The 22424-nt window shown below is 44.1% G+C and overlaps 1 protein-coding gene across 1 annotated transcript in view; it reads right to left on the reverse strand.

Annotated features, from left to right (window-relative positions):
• Window positions 1-22424, reverse strand: part of cacna1c (calcium channel, voltage-dependent, L type, alpha 1C subunit) — a gene marked incomplete at both ends in the record, with an annotated part of 493392 nt that overhangs the window by 287941 nt on the left and 183027 nt on the right. The window contains one exon of the mRNA XM_083660058.1: window positions 11495-11600. Coding sequence (XP_083516184.1) covers window positions 11495-11600 — 106 coding nt within the window. The remainder of the gene's footprint in view (window positions 1-11494; window positions 11601-22424) is intronic.

Below are 22424 nucleotides of genomic sequence, written 5' to 3' on the forward strand. Positions count from 1 at the left end.
TTCCCATACACTGATCTATTTGTGGCGGTACACCCCAAATAGATTTTGACCACCACAAATACTGCCACATATTAATTTCAACTATAGTTGAATGCAAACTCCTGCTTTAGGGCTTACAGTATATTATTATCTTGTCTGAATATTATTCCAGCCAATAAGTTAGGAAGTTCCCTTTTGATTTCATTTTAGTGTTGTTTTCAAAGCAAATGTTACTTTAGTTGAGTTCTCCCCTGGAAGTGATTTTGGTATATGGATCATTGTATTATTTAAGCAAACAGAATTCTACCATATACCTGTATGCAGAATATATATAGGGAGACAATTATTTTTTCATCATTGTAAAGCCACAGAACAGTAAAGAGGATATTAATGTGATGTGTGTAGTTCTTCATAGATCTAGCCTCTTCATTTTGATCTCAAAGTGCACCAGATTGATCGATTTTTACTTTAAAATGTAAAAAGAAATCTCCCGGGGGGCATGCCCCCGGACCCCCCTAGGGGGTCTGCGGTCCTCCATATATTCTCATTGGGGGCTGAGCCCACCCAAAGCTCTGATCTTAAACCCGCCCCTGACTAACGCCACCTATAGTGTGTACGGTTTGAGCTTCAGTGTGAGCGGAATTACAGTTTTGTCTGCCAAAACACATTTAATCTGATTTAACATGACACTCACAAAACATCTCACAACACACATACAGTACGACGTCTGTGTGCACACCGTCTATCTCCTCCCACCCATGCAAATATGTGCTCAATTACACACGCACGCACGCACGCATGCACGCACGCACAACACACACACACGCACGCACGCACAACACACACACACACACACACACACACACACACACACACACAGCCTGAAAAATCCCAGCGGTGTGGTATTCAGGTTTGAAGCAAACAGGGGACGTAAGATGGGACCATTGCCAGAGAGCAGCTGGGGCAGCAAGGGATACATGCCTGGGACAGTGTTCTCACAAAGCACTAAAAATACTGCTATGCTGTTTTTAGTAGACTGGGACACACACACACACACACACACACACACACACACACACACACACACACACACACACACAACGGCATTCAGGCACACACAAAAACAGGTACATACACACCCCTACTCTCCTCTCTATCATACTCCACTCTTTAAAGAGAAAGCAAGAGTGAGAGAGAGACAGACTTGGAGAAGGAGAGAGACAGAGGGAAGGAAAGGGGGAAACAGAGAGAGAGAGAGAGAGAGGCAGAGGTCAGGGGGTTTGTGTGGAAATCTCCCTATCTTTATCACCAGAATGGGACTATTAAAAAGCAAGGGAGGAGGAGAGAGAGGGAAGAGGAAATGGCGTGGTAATGAATGTGGTGCCACAGCTGCCATCATTTAGAGTCTTTATCATTCACTTTTATTAGGGGTGGAGGAGAGGAGAAGGGGAGGGGGGAGACAGAGGGAGAGAGACGGGGTGGAGGAGAGGAGAAGGGGAGGGGGGAGACAGAGGGAGAGAGATGAGGGGTTGGAGGAGAGGAGAAGGGGAGGAGGGAGAGACAGAGGGAGAGAGACGAGGCGGTGGAGGAGAGGAGAAGGGGAGGGGGGAGAGACAGAGGGAGAGAGACGAGGGGGTGGAGGAGAGGAGAAGGGGAGGAGGGAGAGACAGAGGGAGAGAGACGAGGGGGTGGAGGAGAGGAGAAGGGGAGGAGGAGAGACAGAGGGAGATAGACGGGGTGGAGGAGAGGAGAAGGGGAGGGGGAGAGACAGAAGGAGATAGACGGGGTGGAGGAGAGGAGAAGGGGAGGGGAAGAGACAGAGGGAGATAGACGGGGTGGAGGAGAGGAGAAGGGGAGGGGGGAGAGACAGAGGGAGAGAGACGAGGGGGTGGAGGAGAGGAGAAGGGGAGGAGGAGAGACAGAGGGAGATAGACGGGGTGGAGGAGAGGAGAAGGGGAGGGGGAGAGACAGAGGGAAAGAGACGGGGGGAGGAGAATGAGGCAGTGAGAAATACAGATATTCGTGGTCATTATGTGTTTTCAATTCAAAACAATGATGCAATGACATCGCCAAATCAAAGGGTTTACGGAATCTTACGCTTTGGCAATATTGTTTGAGTGAAGTCATTCCAAAGAGGGAGACACAAAAACAGACAGACTGACAATAGCTGGGTTCATGCATGCATATTATATTGTAATGTGTCAGTTAGAGTTAGAGGAGTTGAATGGAAATGGATGCACAAATGTGCACGTGTGCACACACACGCACACACACACACCATTGACTGTATAATATGGATGGCGTGTCCTTGCTTCCTACTGCAATACAAAAGTGAAGCCAAAACATCTCGTTTCAGCGAGCTGCCATCTTACTTGTGTGACGTCATTTGCAACCGGAGTCTGCGCGGTAGATTCTGGCTGAGCCCCCGCAGCCATGCTGCCGTCTGACGGGGTTTGAGAGTTGCTGTCACAGCTGTCAATCATGACTTTTTATATCGTCAAATAACTATTTAAAAAGAAACTTATTAGGAAAATGAGCACGTGAACAAACATCACCATGATACTGTACCTAAAACGACAGAAACCATCTTTGAGGGGAAATTATTTGATGTGTACAGTACTGTGATTATTTAGTTTAGTGGCTCATGTCCATCTGCTAACATGGAGCGAGCGAGACTCATGACCTATACTTCAGCCAGCCACAAGAGGGCGATCGAGCTGTTTTGGCATCGCTTTTGAGGAGCCATCATTATGACGTCCATATTTTACACAGTCTATGACACACATACACATCACTCATGTTTGGTAAATGCAATAAAGCAATAAATGCATCAAATTCCACTGCAACTATTCACACACCCACATATGGAAACACACACACACACACACACACACACACACACACACACACACACACACACACACACAGACACACACAGACACAGATGCACGCATGCACACACGCCACACACCAGCACGGCAGAGCCACATTGTTGGGATGAGTGAATGTACAGATAGAAGCTGATCGTTCCTCTCCATCTATAAATAGACGCTCCTAGCAACCAGCAGAGCAGAACCCAGAGGAACTGCATGTTAACATGATCCTATAAGGCAGAGATGACGGGGACAGTAGGAGAGAGACAGACAGAGAAAAGAGAGAGGGACAGACAGACAGACAAAGAGAGAGAGAGAGAGAGAGACACAGAGAGAAGAGAGAGGGACACAGACAGAGAGGAGAGGGACAGACAGAGAGAGAGAGAGGGACACAGACAGAGAGGAGAGGGACAGACAGACAGAGAGAGAGAGAGAAAGAGAGACAGAGAGAGAGAGAGAGAGAGGGACACAGACAGAGAGGAGAGGGACATACAGACAGAGAGAAAGAGAGACAGAGAGACGAGAGAGGGACAGACAGACAGAGAGAAGAGAGAGGGACAGACAGACAGACAGAGAGAAGAGAGAGGGACAGACAGACAGACAGACAGACAGACAGACAGACAGACAGACAGACAGACAGACAGACAGACAGACAGACAGAGAGAAGAGAGAGGGACAGACAGACAGAGAGAAGAGAAAGGGACAGACAGACAGTCAGACAAACAGACAGAGAGAAGAGAGAGACACAGACATGGAAAAAGGAGAGTTTGAGGTAAAGAGAGAAGCAATTGTTGGTTGTTACATGAGGCAACAAACTATTTAATCCAATGACTGTGAATTCAACATACTGTAGCCTATATTGGAGGGAACATTCTGAAGTGGATTCTGAGATACACTACATGTGTAGAAGCAAAAGACAAGCAGCTATTAAGGCAAACCTCAGCCAAAAAGTATCTTCAAATATCTCTGAACAGATATGGACAGCCTGACAAGGTTTTTCCTGTTTTCAAGTCGACAAATCTGTCAAAGAATTATTTCAGCATACTGCCTCTGTCAGAGAGGAGAAGGTACATTGACAAAACGAACATAATGGCCTCCATAAATGTCCTTTTCATTAACATTACTCCAATAAAGGTGGATAAATGATCCCACACAGTGGCCTGACGTGACATACTTTGACATTTTCCAGTAACGTTACTTAATTTAATCACCAGGTAAGATCATATATATTGATATTTAATCATTTCACTTTATTTAAAAATCTGGACTACAGCTAGTATGCTTTTCAGACTAGTTTGAGTAACTGGCGTGACTTGCTGTTAAAGTGGATTGATGCTAAGTTAACTATCGTATGTTAGCTAACAAGTCAGTGAGATTTCACATGACTTTTGCACCATGTACTAGCAGACAATACAGAGCAAAATATCCTGAGACCCACACATGAATGCAACCCCTCTTCTGTCATGATGAGCCGTGTCGGCCCTCTGTCCTTACAGCCTAAATGCACACTTTTCTTCTCAACGGCGTCCTTGTTTTGATCAGGAGTACAAAAAAACATTAATCGTTTTCTTTTACATTTGGTGTCTGTGCAGCCCGCCACACAACAGCTTTTAGCCATGTTTAATTCAAGGAAAATGATGCTGGTGTATGGACGTGAATGGAGAGCTTTCACCAATGATGGGCGTGGCCTATTTCATGCAGTGTCTCTATATACCTTATCATTTGCCCATATGAGGACGCTTCTGCATGACGTAATTTTGTAATCGTCTTTCCGGTTTAGACCCAGAAATAGATTATTCCCACATCATTTTTAGACTTGCCAAAAAGCTGCTTTCAAGCAAAAAAACAAACTGTTATAAAGTTTTAATATTTTTTCGGATGAGAACGTAACATTCCAAATATGTGACCAGTTTCTCAGAATAACGCCTATTTGGACATTTTTTACGAGCACCGAGGACTGAGAGCGCTGGCTGTTTGACCGGTCGGACTAGCTAGTAGGCTATCCGTCAACCCCTACTGTACTGGCATTGAGAAAACACTGTCGACGTGCTTTTGTAACTAACGTTAAATGCCGACCGGGTACAGCCATCGGCTCCTCGCAGCAGTAACGCTATGAGCATGTACCGGTAACTGAAGTTGGCTGCAGTGTAGATTCTGAATGTTGCCAAACTTCATTCATAGTTTACAGTTTATCGATGTTTATTGGCCGGCTAACACTGAACCAGAAGAACAAATATAATTGCGTCTTACACGGAAGAGAAAAAGTGGGCATGGCAACATAAGATGAATAAGGTGGGTTATCATTCATTCATTGCATCATAGCTATCGTTTTCTCTTTCAGATTTCTAAGCAAAATGTTGTAGCCGGGTATAGGGGTACTTGGATTCAGAAATCAGGGAAAGGGGGTGAAGCCTAAAAAGTTTGAGAACCACTGGTCTACAGGTACTGCGTAAAAAGAGAGGGAAAGAGAGAGAGCGGGGTGAGGGAAGGAGGGAGGTGGCAAGAGCGACTGTGTGGACATATTTTAGGTGTCCACCCGCTATGCCGACCACCCGCAATGCCGACCTTAGGTTTAGGCGTGGGGGGTGGGAGAGGTTAGGTTTTGGGTTAGGGTCTGGGGGAGGTTAGGTTTAGGTATGGGGGGAGGTTAGGTTTGGCGTGGGAGCTGGGAGAGGTTAGCTCCACCGACACGCTGCACGCCGCCTCGCTCAGCTGGTTCTGCTTGTGGGCTATCGGCATTGCAACCTGTCGGCACTGTGGCCTGTCGGCACATAGACGCGGCACCATATTTTAGAGAAAGAGAGGAGAGAAGACTGAAGATAGAGGGTGCGAGAAAGAGAGAGATGGATCAAGGTGTGTGTGTGTGTGTGTGTATGTGTGTGCATGTGTGCATGTGCATGTGCGTGTGTGTGTGTGTGTGTGTGTGTGTGCGTGCATGCATGTGTGTGTGTTTTGTGATGGGGTCCATTACCTTCTAAAAGGTGATTCATTGACTGAGGAGGCGCTCGTTTCACGTCGCACCACATGCCTACTAGGGTGCTAGCAGGCTAATTCATCTACCACTGAACGCCCTGTCACCTACCGCTGACACACACACACACACACACACACACACACACACACACACACACACACACACACAGAAATGAATGCACACACCATGGGGTGAACACACTATCCATTCACACTTGTAAAACGCCATACTGTACATACCGTACATGCGTCCATACATACTTATATACATACAGTACTGTACATACATACAGTACATACATATAGTCCTACATACACACACACACACTTAAGCGATATGCTTTATATTAAGGTGCGCCTCGCATTAGGACATTGTCCGCGGCTGCTAGACAGTCATACTCAGATGTCAGCTAAGCCAGGGGAGTCCCCACTAAGCCAGGGGAGTCCCCACTAAAATGTGTCATTTGTGTGATTTCACTATCATTGTTCAATGATTAGAAGTTAGCCTAAGGAGAGAATGTAGTGCACATACAGGTCATAGCTTTCGCTCTCTCCTGTTTTTTCTTCTTCTTCTTCTTCTTCTCCTCACACACGTTCCATCACTGGACCTCAATCACTGGACCTCAATCACTAACAACAATCCTATTAAAGATCATTACCGCTTGGGGCTTTGGGGTGTGTGTGTGTGTGTGTGTGTGTGTGTGTGTGTGTGTGCCTCTAGCAATCAGTGTTTGATCAGGTGTATTGTTTAGATAATCGTGTGGTTATGACAACATTAGTCTGTCAATATGAATATATCCATATTGATCTGATTAGATGGGACAGAGAGGTGAAGGGAGTGACAGAGAGAAAGAAAAGGAGAAGAGAGGGAGAAAGCGATAGGAGAAAAATATGATGGAAAAAGGTAGCCTGGGTAAACCCAGCCGCCGCGTGACCTGCTCTCAGACCTGCTCTCAGTCACTACCTTGTGACTCGTAAGCAGGGTAAGCCTGAGAGCAGGTCACTGGGGGCTGGGTTTACCCACGCTAGGAAAAAGGAGTGAACACAATGTTAATGGTGAGGTACATTTTGGTGAGGTAAATTTTCATTTTCGATGTTTTTGTAAATTACTATTTTCCGTGAAAACTTATCTAGTAATGCCTTTGACAAAGCTTATACGAGGAATCAGCATGATGTCACGAGACCGCAAAACACCTGGAACCACAGCAGTTAACTAGTGTGAGTTGTGCCAAACAAACATTAATATCTCAAAAACTATACATGACATCGCTTATATTTTGACATTCTCAGTGAGAACAGAAGTAGCTCAAGAGTCTGATGTATAATTTGCATGTTTAATTAAAGTTGTGTGAACCGTCGCAGTTTTTAAAATGTAAATAGCATAGCCGGGGCTAGAGTGAGAGACTCATGGCTGGCTCCATAGGGTCTCATTACCGTTTCCACCCAGTGATGCCGTTTGTTTACCAAAATGCTTAATGGCTGATCCCTCGTATTGTCCCTGTGCTGAACCAACAGTGCAACACAAATTGCCTTCCTGACAGAAACCTCTTCCTCACACTCGGTTCCTACCCTTCATTCCTCTGTAACCAAGGAGAGACAAGGAGCATCACTACGGTTACCATATCCATGACAACCTCTGCTGCTATTACTGCTGCTATTACTGGGCATGTCGTCAAGGAGACAGAGCGGCATATTATGGGATGGAGACAGAAATAGAAACCCTGTAATGAAAGCATTACCACCGATCTCTGGTATTACATAAAGAGACTTTTGTAAATCTAGCCAGGATATGCTATACTGATTCTAACACTCAGGCTTGGTGACACATGGCATCAATTTCGAGCAATGGGGCTGATTAAAAAGTGTAATTGAATAACGCTGAAATAATGCAGGTAAGGTGAGAGCTTATAAGTTACAGCTGCAAAAGCGTCCTATGATTCACATGATATGATGAGAGGGTTATACCATATGACAGAGTTTGTCGCACAGGAATTCAAGGTTAGCTAGCTCTGTTCAGACCATGTTTGTCTTTCATCACAGTGTAAGGACAATGTTCAGCATGTGAGGATGGCAGGGAGGCCCAGTGGTTAGACAGAAAGGTCACAGCATAGAGATATAACACTCTCTATGGGTCACAGCATAGAGATATAACACGTGTTATATCTCTATGGGTCACAGGTTCAATCTCCCAAATAGCCAGTGGGCCCATGAATCCCCGTTTGTCCTGTCAGCGTGTCCTTGAGCAAAACACTGAACCTTTGCCGAGTCAGTCACTGTAAGCTGCTCTGGATAAGGCCTCAGCTAAAGGGCTAAAATATAAATGGAAATGAGAATGCACTTTAGAAACTCAATAGAGAGTTTGGCAAATCCGCGAAGGGGATGCAATGTGGATTATAATATAGTAGTCTTCGGTTTAATTATCATCTTGCAGATACTGTACAATGGTATGAATTTGCATATTGCAAACATGATGTGGATGTCACAATACGGTCTTGTTTTCAGATTTGAGTATTAATTTAGATAAAGAGGCAGTTATACATTATGCATGAGTTTTGTGATACGTATGTAAAAAAAAACATTTAACCGTATTCAAATTACCGTAAACTGGGGACATAAGGTAATAGGGCCCTACTAGCAGGTAAGTACTGTAGGGCTCTACTGGCCGATATGAATGGAGTGATAAGACACTGATAACGCTGATTGAATCGTGTGACAACAGTCAAATCGGTTGACTATAGGCACTGCATCACAAGGAAATTGAATTTAGATTTTTGCACATATGATCTATCAGAAATTACTGACAGTTCAAAGTTAATAAATGAATGAACACTCCAAAATGTACCCCAAAAGTTGTCAAGTTGCAGGTGGGAGGGGTGGAGGGGTGGGGGGTTGTTTACAAATCTGAAGGTATTTTATGATATTTATTTTTAAATAGGTGTACTTTATATGGAGATTTAGCTGATCAAGTAGAAAAAGTCATTTTCAATTTCATTGTGCCTTTAGAGAATGTCATGACAGATTTCAGATCTGGAGTTAAGGCTGGTTGGGGATCACACATGAGGATCACAGGATCACACATGAGGATCACAGGATCACACATGAGGATCACAGGATCACACATGAGGATCACAGGATCACACACGAGGATCACAGGATCACACACGAGGATCACAGGATCACACACGAGGATCACAGGATCACACACGAGGATCACAGGATCACACACGAGGATCACAGGATCACACACGAGGATCACAGGATCACACACGAGGATCACAGGATCACACATGAGGATCACAGGATCACACATGAGGATCACAGGAACAGGATCACACACGAGGATCACAGGATCACACATGAGGATCACAGGATCACACACGAGGATCACAGGATCACACATGAGGATCACAGGATCACACACGAGGATCACAGGATCACACATGAGGATCACAGGATCACACACGAGGATCACAGGATCACACATGAGGATCACAGGATCACACATGAGGATCACAGGATCACACACGAGGATCACAGGATCACACATGAGGATCACAGGATCACACATGAGGATCACAGGATCACACACGAGGATCACAGGATCACACACGAGGATCACAGGATCACACACGAGGATCACAGGATCACACATGAGGATCACAGGATCACACACGAGGATCACAGGATCACACATGAGGATCACAGGATCACACACGAGGATCACAGGATCACACACGAGGATCACACAGCCAAAGCAGGACAGACACTAATGGATCTAAAGGGATCACACAGCCAAAGCAACACAGACACTGATGGATCTAAAGGGATCACACAGCCAAAGCAACACAGACACTGATGGATCTAAAGACCAGTTGTGATGTCAGTGTCACTGTGGCGTTGATTGCACTAAAGTTGAGCAGTGCATGTGACCCTGAGGTGCAAGTAAGTGACTTTTTGTCTTAACTTGGCAGTGACACGCATAGGCAAACATGCACAAATGCACACCCGCACGCACGCACGCACACACACACACACACACACACACACACACACACACACACACACACACACACACAAGCTGTGATTCAAACATGTATTTAAGCCTCTGATCCCTCTGCACACTGCTTCCTGTCTGTCAGATTGTTATAAAACTAATTGACCACAGCTGTGGCATGTGTGTGTGTGTGTGTGTGTGTGTGTGTGTGTGTGTGTGTGTGTGTGTGTGTGTGTGTGTGTGTGTGTGTGTGTGTGTGTGTGTGTGTGCGTGCGCACGTGCATGTGTGTGTGCCTGCAATAACATTCTAGAGGGCAAAAAGAGTAACATTAAAATTCTCCTCACAGAATTTGCGGACATAGAAATATGACTTTCCCTCTCTCTCTACTTCTCTCTTGAACTGTCCTTCTCCCTCTTGCCCTTGCTCGCTCTCTCCCTCTCTCTCTCTCCCTTTCAGACCCTTCATCTTGCCTCTCGCTCTCTCTAATGAGGTTGAGAAAGGAAGGAAGAAGAGACTGATGGATTGGATGGATGCATTTCATTGTATAGCACAGCGGTTCCCCTTCTCAAAAAACGCAAAAAAAATTCTCAGATGGGGATCGATGGAACAAAGCCGTCATCAGACTTGTGGTTCCTTCACATGGACACATTTGGGGGAGCTTTCATATACAGTAGCAACATAACAGCAAAACACAGCTGCTGGCTGGCAGCCGCTACAGGTGAAACTGACTTTTAAATACAAGCAGTGAAACAAATTGTGAAAGAAAGAAAGAAAGAAAGAAAGAAAGAAAGAAAGAAAGAAAGAAAGAAAGAAAGAAAGAAAGAAAGAGACACTCACATTATGTGTACAGTGAGAAAAATGATGAAAGGTAGAAAGAGTGACAGACAGGTGTTATCTGGCCTCCGAGGGATTAGTGTCTACTCACAGAGCGCACACGCACGCACGCAATATAGTTTAAAAGCAGCAAACGTCTTTGTTTTGTAAGATGTTTGTTGGAAGATGTTTTTCTTTTAATTATATTGAATTACAGTACATGTACCCTTATCATCAGACTGTATGACATTGGCAACCAAGTATTCCTCTAATCTAAAACACTCACATCAATCCCTTTCACCACAACAGCTCACAATTTCTCAATCAAAATGACGAGGCCCATTTTCTCCTTGGCCAAAAATCATGTCAGTTGCCCAACAGTATTATTATAGGGAAATGATTCTTATCCTGTGATTAAATTAACTCATATCTCTTCATTTGAAATGACTCAAGTCTCTGCAGTCAAAATAACTCAAACCCTCCATTTCCCTCAAGAACATGATCATCGACAACTCTGCTGTATCCCAAAAATGATGACAAAAAGATATCCAAGGACAAGTGTGAAGTGTGCAAATGCAAAAACAGTCTTCTTTCCTTCTTGCGAAATCGGGTAGACATTTGTAAATGTCATGCTGCTCAATGATAGCAATTCACACAAAGACCTGCTAATGTCAATCTCGGTCAATCAACGACACAACTAATGACCAAGTGAGAATGTGACATGAGGAACTCGTGTTTGTCCCAGAGGGAAACTCAGATATCAGAGGAACAGCGAAGTAAGCCACCAACTACTGTAATCAACCAAACAACGAGCAAGTCGAAGTCAAAAGTAACGCGTTTTAAACGTCACAAGCCACTCACCAGGTTGGAGTTGGTGGCGTTGGAGTCGTCCTCGGGGAAGGGGATGTAGACGGCTAAGGCCACACAGTTGGCAAAGATGGTCATCAGGATGATGATCTCAAACGGTCTGAGAGGAGGGTTAAGGAATATGTCCACAGTAGAGTACATAAGAGAGTGGAACCTCCAGACCTAAACACATTAGAGTACATGAACACAGAATACATAACACAGTGGAACCTCCAGACCTGTACATGAACACTAGTGCTGCAGATTAGTGAAACAATCTTTCACTTTGTGATACAGTACAAGCATCAAATGTTGCACAAAGTTGATTCTGGACCTACTTTTTCCAAAAAAGCCTGTTAGCCACGGGGGAATATATATATATATATATACAGTATATATATATATATATATATAGCCGCCATTTTCCAAAATGGCCACCTTCGAAAGCCATTTTATGTGGTTTTTGACCTGGATTGTGATTGGCCTCATTGGCCATTCAAGTTCTACATTTATTTATTTTTTATTTTTGTTTACATTTGATGCGACAGCCACCTTTAAAAAATGGCCGCCATCTTGGATTTTCACGTGGCTAACGGGCTTTTCTGAAAAAGTAGGGCCTAGGCATTATTCATGCCAAATTTGATGCCTGTATCACAAAGTGAAAGATTCTTCTGAAATATTGACATCATCGACTACACAGTAGAATATACAGACCGGAATGTAGAGTAGACCTGGGACATAGTAAAATATAGTCCTGAACACAGTAGAATTCTCATTTACATTGATGGCAGGGCCTGACAGGGGGAAAGAGCTGATATTACTTTAATGAAGAGAAACAGACAAAGTAGGAAAACACACACACACATGGGCGCAGAGTTGAGTGCACAGGCAGTGTATACAAAGAAAGATCAAAGTGGTTAAGTTTGCCTCTTCATAAACAGTGAAACATATTGGGTCACTCAGGACCCTCTGTGTGTGTATAAGAGAGAGAGAGAGAGAGAGAGACACCACATGCCCTAATATGGGTGCGGCGAGGAGCAGGCCTGTCGCGTGGAAGACAGGATGTAGAGAGAGAGAGAGAGAGAGAGTGAGAGAGCGCTTTTATTTGGAACGGTCCTTGAGAGGGGAGTGACCTCATTATTTTTGGCCTCTGAGAGAGAGAGAGAGAGAGAGAGAGAGAGAGAGATACAAAGGGAGAGAGAGTGGAGAGTGAGTGAGTCGTGAGTGAGAGAGGGAGAGAGAGAATGTGAAGGAGAGATAGAGGAGGTCTGGTTTTCATCAAGACAATTACTAACTGCCACTGCTGTCACCTCCCTCCGCCTCTCCCTCTCCCCTCTGCAGTCCTCCTCTTCTCTCACTTTCTATCTTTCTTGCTTCCTTTCTTTTTCTTTTCCTGTCCCTCCTTCCCTCCATCCAGAAGTCCTTCCTGAATGGTGATGCAGTGATGTAGCTGCAAATAAAAGTTGGGTAAACTATGAAACAGCGGGGCGTCCAGGTAGTGCAACAATAGATTCCCTGCCTACCAACACGAGGGTCGCAGGTTCGCGCCCCCGTGTTACCTCCGGCTTGGTCGGGCGTCCATACAGGCACGATTGGCTGTGTCTGCGGGTGGGAAGCCGGATTGAGGGTATGTGTCCTGGTCGCTGCACTAGCGCCTCCTCTGGTCGGTTGGGGCGCCTGTTCGGGGTGGAAGGGAACTGGTGGGAACAGCGTGCTATGTCCTGTCGGTGAAGCTCCCCGCTGTCAGGTGAAATGAAGCGGCTGGCAACTGCGCATGTGTCGGAGGAAGCATGGTGCTAGTCTACGGCTCTCCCCAGATCGGCAGAGGGTGGAGTAGTGACCGGGGCAGCAGGGGGAAATTGGCCAAGTACAATTGGGGGGAAAATAGGGGGGGGAATCTGAAAAAAAAAAAAATATATATATATATATATATATGAAACAGCCACCGATATAGACACATCAAAAATATTTCCAGAAAAGCATGCTTCGTATCTTTATGTAACTGTGATTATTTTGAGACTACTTGTTGTGAAGTAGAGTTGTACACTTTGAATTTAATATCAGAAAGAGCATGTACAGTATGCCCCTGCCTATATAGTAGAGTTGGGCTCACACTGCACTACACCCTGCACTACACTGCACTACACTGCACTACACTGCACTACACTGCACTACACCCTGCTAGCAGCCGCAAGGCCACACACATAAACATGACAGCAGAGACTTCAGAGAACACCCATAGAGAAGCGCTGAGAGTGTGAGTCCAAGACGTGAACTATCAATCCCCCACGCCATGTTATGGTTTCCTGTGATGCCATGTTATGGTTTCCTGTGATGCCATGTTATGGTTTCCTGTGATGCCATGTTATGGTTTCCTGTGATGCCATGTTATGGTTTCCTGTGATGCCATGTTATGGTTTCCTGTGATGCCATGTTATGGTTTCCTGTGATGCCATGTTATGGTTTCCTGTGATGCCATGTTATGGTTTCCTGTGATGCCATGTTATGGTTTCCTGTGATGCCATGTTATGGTTTCCTGTGATGCCATGGTATGGTTTCCTGTGATGCCATGTTATGGTTTCCTGTGATGCCATGTTATGGTTTCCTGTGATGCCATGGTATGGTTTCCTGTGATGCCATGGTATGGTTTCCTGTGATGCCATGTTATGGTTTCCTGTGATGCCATGTTATGGTTTCCTGTGATGCCATTGTATGGTTTCCTGTGATGCCATGGTATGGTTTCCTGTGATGCCATGGTATGGTTTCCTGTGATGCCATGGTATGGTTTCCTGTGATGGGGCTGGCATTTTGTTTGTGTCCACATTGAGGACTGGCTCTTCGTCATCTTTTGCCACAAGCCACACCGCAACGCTTCTTACACTTTTTCAGCTGCAACCAAAATTGAGCAAATGTACCATTTCAGTATGGGACCTTGGCTAACACAGTGATGTTTGGGTAGAAAACACTATCTGGAATTTCCCAGGAATAAAGAAAAGACTGCTTATTTTCTTATTGGTGCCCTTAAAGTTCATGAAGTTTTGAAGTTTCTAACAGGTTTCAAGAGTGATGAAGCTCACTCAACATATAAACTTGCATGTTTTTACCTGGTAATAGTACAGTAACAATAATATTAGCAATCGTGTTGTGTGTGGCCCCAGCAGAAGCAGGCCTGCCACACTGGGGCCTAACCCACAGTTTTAGAAGCAGCCCAGAGAGAGATGAAGAAACAAACTTTCATGGCTTTCTGTGGTGGGGCTACTATATTGTTTATGTTTGGATTAAGGATTGACCCTTTAACATCGTTGGCCACAAGACCATTCAGTTAATTCATCCTGGGACCCAAATACATCAAACTTAATCGCTCACCCTGGGACCCCGGGGTTCATTAAAACACACTCCAGACATGCGGGGACCCACCAGAAACAGGCCTGGGACTCATTCTTGGTTCCTGGCCCATAATTTAAGAAACACTTGAGGTCTGCTTCCATCAACATGACAAACTGTTCACTGCACTGTTGACAGAAAAACATCACAATGAGAAACTTCTGGAGGTCTGAATGAAGAATCAAGTGACACAACTATTAATAATAAAAGTTATGTTATAATTAACACAAGCTTTCTGGCCAAATCAATATTAGTCGCCAATTATTGCTTTGTCCCAAAGCTGATTAATTGTGGGGAGTGACTCTGATACCTGCACACAGCTGCTGCAGCTGATCAAAATGCACGGAAAAAGAGATGTGCCACTGGTTGGACTGGTTTCTTAACTGTCTCTATGAGAAGTGCTGGAGGTTTGTACAACTACAGTACAGCATTACAACTAGCTGTCTAACTAACTGTATATCCCTCTGGGGTATTCGCTTCACGCACGCACACGCACACACGCGCACACACACACACACACACACACACACGCACACCCCCCCCCCACACACACACACACAGACACACACATCCGGCTTTTGTCCAAGACACTGTGTATTCAGCAAGTTAGCTCACATAAACACCACATCCATTTAATAACATATAGCTCTTATCTTGAGAAACCCGCGTAAGAAGCCTGGGATTTACTGATATGATCTGGAATGACAAAGTGCACACTGCTGAATCCCACTGGAGCGTTATGCTGAGAGCATTGCGTTTATTTATCTACAGTATACCGGCTTATTCCTGATTGGGTTTGATAATGCTTGTTAACAACAGGGTATCCCATTATGAGCTGATCTAGTAGTAGGGTATCTGAGCTAGCTAGCGTATTAGCCACATTACAGTGTGTCTGTTAATGAACTCAGTGACAAATTCCCAAAGCTACCACTTAGCGTGATTTCACATGGAGAATGTGGTAGTTAGACAGACGCCTGCCCCCGTTCTCTCCTTCTCTCTCCTGTTGCCCTTGCAATGTGCAGGTAATGCTTACATGCTATAATTACACAGTGGTGTGTGTGAATGCAATGTGTGTGTTTTAAACCCCGTATTGGTCTCCACGTTCACACTGCGCATTGTGTATGTGTGTGTTTACATGTGTTCTGTATTCTGTGTGTGTGTGTAATGTGTGTAGTGATACAGTCTGTGGTGTAGTGTAGTGTTGTAGTGTGTGTGTGTGTGTGTGTGTGTGTGTGTGTGTGTGTGTGTGTGTGTGTAATAAGTGCAGTGTAGTGTAGTGCGTGTGTGTGTGTGTGTGTGTGTGTGTGTGTGTGTGTGTGTGTGTGTGTGTGTGTGTGTGTGTGTGTGTGTGTGAGCTCAGACAGGCCCCGTCGACCTGTTGAGAGCAGTAGCTGTTGTCATGGTAACAGAGAAGGAAGAGAGGAAGATTTCGGATTTGCTATCTCTAGAGAAAGAGGCACTCACAGAATACAGGACACACACACACACACACAGAATAGAGGATGCGCACGCACGTGTGCACATACACCCCCCCCCCCCCCCACACACACACACACATGTTCAAACAAACTGTAGTTGTAGAGGGCATCCCAAAGTAGAAATTGGACAGAGGCAGACAGATAGGGGTCAGAGACAGGCAGACAGGTGAACACACACAAGCCAATGGGAGTTTAATCTAGTGAAAAAGAAGATTTAATATATTTCTGCTACACTTCTACACCTTCCAAATCTTTTTTTTTCTGGCACAGACTCCTGAGAACCCACTTACTGCCCCTCTTCCTTCGTCCGTCTCTATTCCCTCGCTCATATCTCATTCCCTCACTTCTAACTCTCTCTTTCTCTCTCTCCCTTTCGTCCCTTCAGTGTCGTTGAGATGAATGATGCTGAGGATTGTGGGTAATGATCTGAACGCTCATCAGTCATTGGGTGAGATTGTTCCAATGACCCTGAGGGCTTATTCACACATTTTTCTTTTCTTTCCTGTTTTTTTTAACATCAACACATCTGGACAGGACAGTTAGAGGTGCTGTGGAGCACTTTAACATCAATAAATAATTTGTAAAATTAAACAAATAAGACCATCACTGACAAGACTCGACAAGACTGGCAGCCTCTACATCACCTTGCGAGATCACAATCACGCGAGAATCCATCTTGCCAGGCTTCAAGTTATGCGTTTGTGGCCAAACCACAGTGGTTTGGACCAATCGGCTTGTTATGAGGAACGACTGGCAGCTACAGTGTACGGGCGTGGTGTAGGTCAGAGCAATCTAGTAAGAGAGTGGTGCTCAGCACTGCCCTCTTTGGTTTGGATGTGCGTGCATACTCTTTTCTGTAACGAGTGAAAGTCTGATGCAAAAATCACTTCTAACGTGTTTATCCTCTTCAGTAAAGCAAAAAAGAAACCGAACAAGCAGCATCCTTTGCTACAGGAAGTAACAAGGTGTCCTGTAGCATCTCTATAGCATCAGTATCATTGTCGTGAAAAAAAGACTCCATCCTCTGCTCTCTCTCTCTCTCTCTCTCTCTCTCTCTCTCTCTCTCTCTCTCTCTCAGGACAATGGGTGATTCGGTGCTCTTGCCGTGAGTCGATGCTTATGTGGACCTTCTCCTACAATGGATCATTTTGACCATGACACTGACCATTTCTGCCTCTCTCTCTCTCTCTCTCTCTCTTCTCTCTCTCTCTCTCTCTCTCGGTCACCTTCTCCCTCCCTTCCTCTCTTACCCCTGGAAGGAAAACCAAGTCATTATGTTCGGCAGATTAGAAAGAAAAAAAGCTCACTCCGGATGAAAGGGAGGGCAGAACGGAAGGACAGATGGAGGAAGAAATGGAGAGAGCGAGAGAGGGAGAGAGAGAGAGAGGGAGGGTAAAAAGGGATTCGGGGGGACAGAGGACAAACGAGGGAGAGGAGGACAATAGAGGAAGGCAGAGATGTGGAGGTGAAGGACGGACTAGGGAAAGAGGGATATACAAGGATAGCCAGGGAGAAAAGGATGAATGGAGTTGGACAGAGAGAGAGAGAGACCCCGGGGAGAGGTGAAAAAACACAGAGATGAAAGGGAGGAGAGAAACACTTGGAAAGAGAAAGAGAACGATAGAGAGAGAGGGGAGACGGATTAAGACAAGACTGCGGAGGGGAGAGAATCCCACAGATGGACAGAAGAGAGACTGACTGAGGGGGAAAAGACAGGAGGAATAGAAGAGAGGAAAGATGTGTGACTCATCCTTGCCCTCCTCTTTACCTCCTTCATTCCTCCCTCCGTCCCTTCACACCTCACTCCTCATTTGAAACTGATATTCGTTATTTAATGGAGGGATAATAAGGCACAACATTCTCTTTGTGAAAAAGAAAAAAGAAACTGTCCAAGCTTTAATATTCACATGAAAAACATGACATTTTGGTCCAGATGGCTCTTCATCAGATCAGACTGAAACGTTATGTTTTTAATATGATGGATAATTCCTCTCAGTGAGAAGTTGTGCCTCGTCTGTCCTCCATATCGAAGTCACCTCTTCCCTATCTTTTCCATTTTTCTTCTCCATTCATTCTCAATTACATCAGTCAAGATAAGACATGAACCTTTCTCTCTCTCTCTCTCTCTCTCTCTCTCTCTCATATATGTATGTATGTGTATGTTTATATATATATATATATATATATATATATATATATATATATATATATATATATATATATATATATATATATATATATGAATATATAAATGAAGGCAGCCTAAAGCAAAACATGTAACTCAGAAAACTAGCAATTTCCCAACTAGTGGTGGGATATCCGACAATAACGAATTGGTTCAGAGTCAAGACAAGCCAAGCCAGAGTCAAGTCACTATATCTCGAGTCCGAGTCAAGTGCCCAGTGTTCAAGTCCGAGTCCAACACTGAGTCACCAAAGAAGAGTCTGATTCGAGTCCCCATTACCTAAGTCATTACCTAAGTCATTACCTAAGTCGGAGTCTGGAGTTACTGAACATGAGTGTGAATCCACATGTACGAAAAAGTTTATATTCGGTCAGCCAAATCTCATACTGACCGGCTGATTGAAATGAACTTTAAGACTTTGCTCAGGGAAATCCCAGCCGGGAGAGACTTTTTCGTCTCGGGGAGTGGCCGTCTCATAAGACGGGAGATTGAGAGAGGCGAGTCGGAGCGGACAGGTGACCGGAGCGGAGCCAGACAGCGCGAGTCGGAGCGGACAGGTGACCGGGGCGGTGACAGCCAGCGTTGGAGGGAGCGTCAGAGCGTTCACCGGGGAGTGGGATCCGGCAGACGTCACCCTGAGAATGAGCCCGAGGCCACCCGTGACAGACGAAATGACTGGGCGCGGTTCCGAGAAGGATCGGGGAACAGCAGCAGGAGGAAGAATGGAGCGGAGCGTGAGGCAGAGTGGCCTCCCTTAAGCCGCAATGTCGAGGACGTAGCCTGAAGTTCACCACACTCAGACAGCGCACACGAGAATATTTCCTTTCTACACTGGAATATAAATGGATGGACTCACGCAAATCGCAACCTCAGATTACGTATTTTACAGTCACTGAATGCTGATATTATTTCTTTAAACGAGACTCATCTGCAAGGGGAAAACGTTATTGAGGTGGATGGGTATGTATGGTTTGGTTTAAATAGGAAAATGCACACTAAAGCATGTAGAGCATCAGGTGGAGTGGGGTTGTTAGTTAAATCCCATTTATTTCAAGACTATAAGGTGGAAATTATTGAAAAAGATGATGGGATCTTAGGCCTATTATTTCAACATAAGGTATCAGGATATAGCTTTGTCACATTTTCTTGCTACCTCCCACCTGAAAATTCCCCCTGGGGAAGAGATGCCTCAGCTTTTTTTTGTCAACTATTAAGTTTGGTATATCAATTTTCTGAAGTGGATGCAATTTATATTGGTGGGGATGTTAATGCTAGAATAGGAAATATGGAAGATTTTATCCCTACTATTGATTCTATCCCCCGGCGAGTTGCCATTGATGATTATGTTAATAAACATGGGGAAACGTTCCTAGAATTTCTAAGAGACTCCAGAATGTGTGCACTAAATGGTAGGATCGATCCCCTATGTGACAATTTTACGTCAGTGTCATCAAAAGGTAAAGCTGTGGTTGATTACTTTGTAACCCCCTTTGAATGCTTAGAAAATTGTTTGGAATTTAAGGTGATGCTCACCTCACAAATGGTAGAGGATGGAGCTCTATTTAACTTGATTGGAGATCACAGTCGTCTACCGGATCACTCACTACTGTGGCTGAAGTTTAGGGCTGGCTACAAAATGCCTCAAGGCCAGGAAGTACCTGTCACAGGTAAACACGCTAGAAAACGAGTGAGCCGAACTGTGCCAGACACCTTTCTCAATTCTGATATGGGACGTAATGCTGTTTTGATACTGATTGAGAGATTACAGACTCTAAATAAAAATCAAGAGGAGTTGGATATTTGGTATAATGAGTTCTGTGTTATAATACAATCAGAATTAAACAAAAATGTGGATAAATCCAAATTTAGAAAATCTAAACAAAATAATTCCTATTGGAACAATGAGCTGGGTATTCTCTGGTCAGCCATGTGCAGTGCCGAACATCTTTTTTTGAAATGTAAAAATTCTGTATTAAGAAAGCAGCTTAAAACAACTTATAAGCAAAAACAACACTGTTTTGATAAAAAACTTAGATTCTATAAACGAAGATATCAGAGAGGACAGATTATACATCTGGAGCAGTTACAAACAAAGAACCCACAACAATTTTGGAGTGAGATAAACAATCTGGGTCCAAAACGCCGGAAAAAGATCCCTATGCAGGTGTGGAGTGAAGGAGAAATATCTTCTGAACTAGGTAAAGTATTAAGGGAGTGGGAGGGAGCCTTCTCTGGTCTGTTCTCTAGACGAGAGGAGAGTGTTGTAAATGTTGATGATGTATCTTTTGATTGTGTATCCGGTGTGACGGGGGAATACTTAAACCACGACGGTGATGCCAATTTAAATGCAGAGTTTAGTAGAGAAGAAGTTCTAAAAGCAATTGAGTCTGCTAAGGTTAAAAAGGCCGTGGGGGTAGATGAGTTGTCAAATGAAGTATTGAAAGCTCCTGAGCTGTTTGATTTATTATTTTTCTTGCTGAACGTGTGTTTTGACCACGGTATTGTACCATCCACCTGGTGTAAGTCAATCATAACTCCAATTCCAAAATCTCCAAAGGATGACCCTAAGATCCCATTGAACTATCGCGGTATTAGTCTTCTAAGTACTGTATACAAATTGTATTCTTCTGTTCTAAATAATAGACTAGTTACCTTTCTGGAGCAAAATAACTTGTTAGAAGAGGAGCAAAATGGTTTCAGAAAGGGAAGAGCGTGTATAGATCATATTTATACAGTGACTGCAGTCGTTAGAAACAGACTGAAGCATAAAAAGCCCACTTTTTGTTGTTTTATTGATTTCCAGAAGGCTTTTGATCTTGTTGATCACGATCTCCTTAAATATAAGCTTCACCAAATAGGGGTTAATGGAAAGTTCCATCAAGCTATTACCTCGATATACAAACAACCTGTTGCATGTGTGAAAGTGAACGATTATTTTACAGAATGGTTTTCTACTCCCTCTGGTGTCAAACAAGGGGATGTTTTGTCTCCAACTCTATTCGCCGTTTTCATTAATGATTTGGCCAGAGAGATAAAGCAACTGGGGAAAGGGGTATTATGTGATCAGGTAATTGTAAACATCCTTCTTTATGCGGACGATATTATTTTGCTCTCAGAAAAGGAAGAAGATTTACAAATGATGCTGATATGTGTTAATGAGTGGTGTAAGAAATGGAGACTGTGTATTAATCAAAAGAAATCACAAGTAATGCACTTTAGAAGTCCAGGGAAAGAGAGAAGTTGTTTTCAGTTCTGTATTGGTGACAAACAACTCGAGTTTACAGATAAGTATAAATACCTTGGTTTGTTTTTTGATGAATACATGTCGTTTTTCCATGGTGTTTCTGTTCTAGCAGACTCAGCTAGCAGGGCACTGGGAGGTATTATAGGTAAGACTAAAATGTTGAGAGATATGGGCTACTCTACTTATTCGAAATTGTATCAAACCTGTGTATGTCCTGTCTTAGATTATGTTTCGGGGGTTTGGGGTTTCAAAAGGTTTCAGTTGAATGAACGAGTTCAGAATCGAGCAATCAGATTCTATCTGGGACTTCATAAATATGCCCCCATTTTGGCAGCTAATGGAGATATGGGGTGGGACTCCTGTGAAATTAGGTGGAAGGCCAGTATGGTGGGTCTTTGGAACAGGCTGCTGGGTTTACCACCCAACAGGGTGGCTAGCCATATTTTCTTTTGGGATTTGTTTGTTGATGGGGAATGGGTCTCTGAACTGTATGACTTACTACAGGAATGTGGTCTGGAAGACCATTATTTCCAAAGAAAAACTGTGAATGTGGAGGAATTTAAAAATCGAATCCGGGTTAAATGTCTACAATCCTGGGCTGAAGAAATTTGGCAAAAGCCAAAATTAAGAACATATTGTTTATTTAAAAAAGAC

Source organism: Poromitra crassiceps (genome assembly GCF_964638095.1).
Source record: "Poromitra crassiceps genome assembly, chromosome: 2".
Taxonomy (NCBI): domain Eukaryota; kingdom Metazoa; phylum Chordata; class Actinopteri; order Beryciformes; family Melamphaidae; genus Poromitra; species Poromitra crassiceps.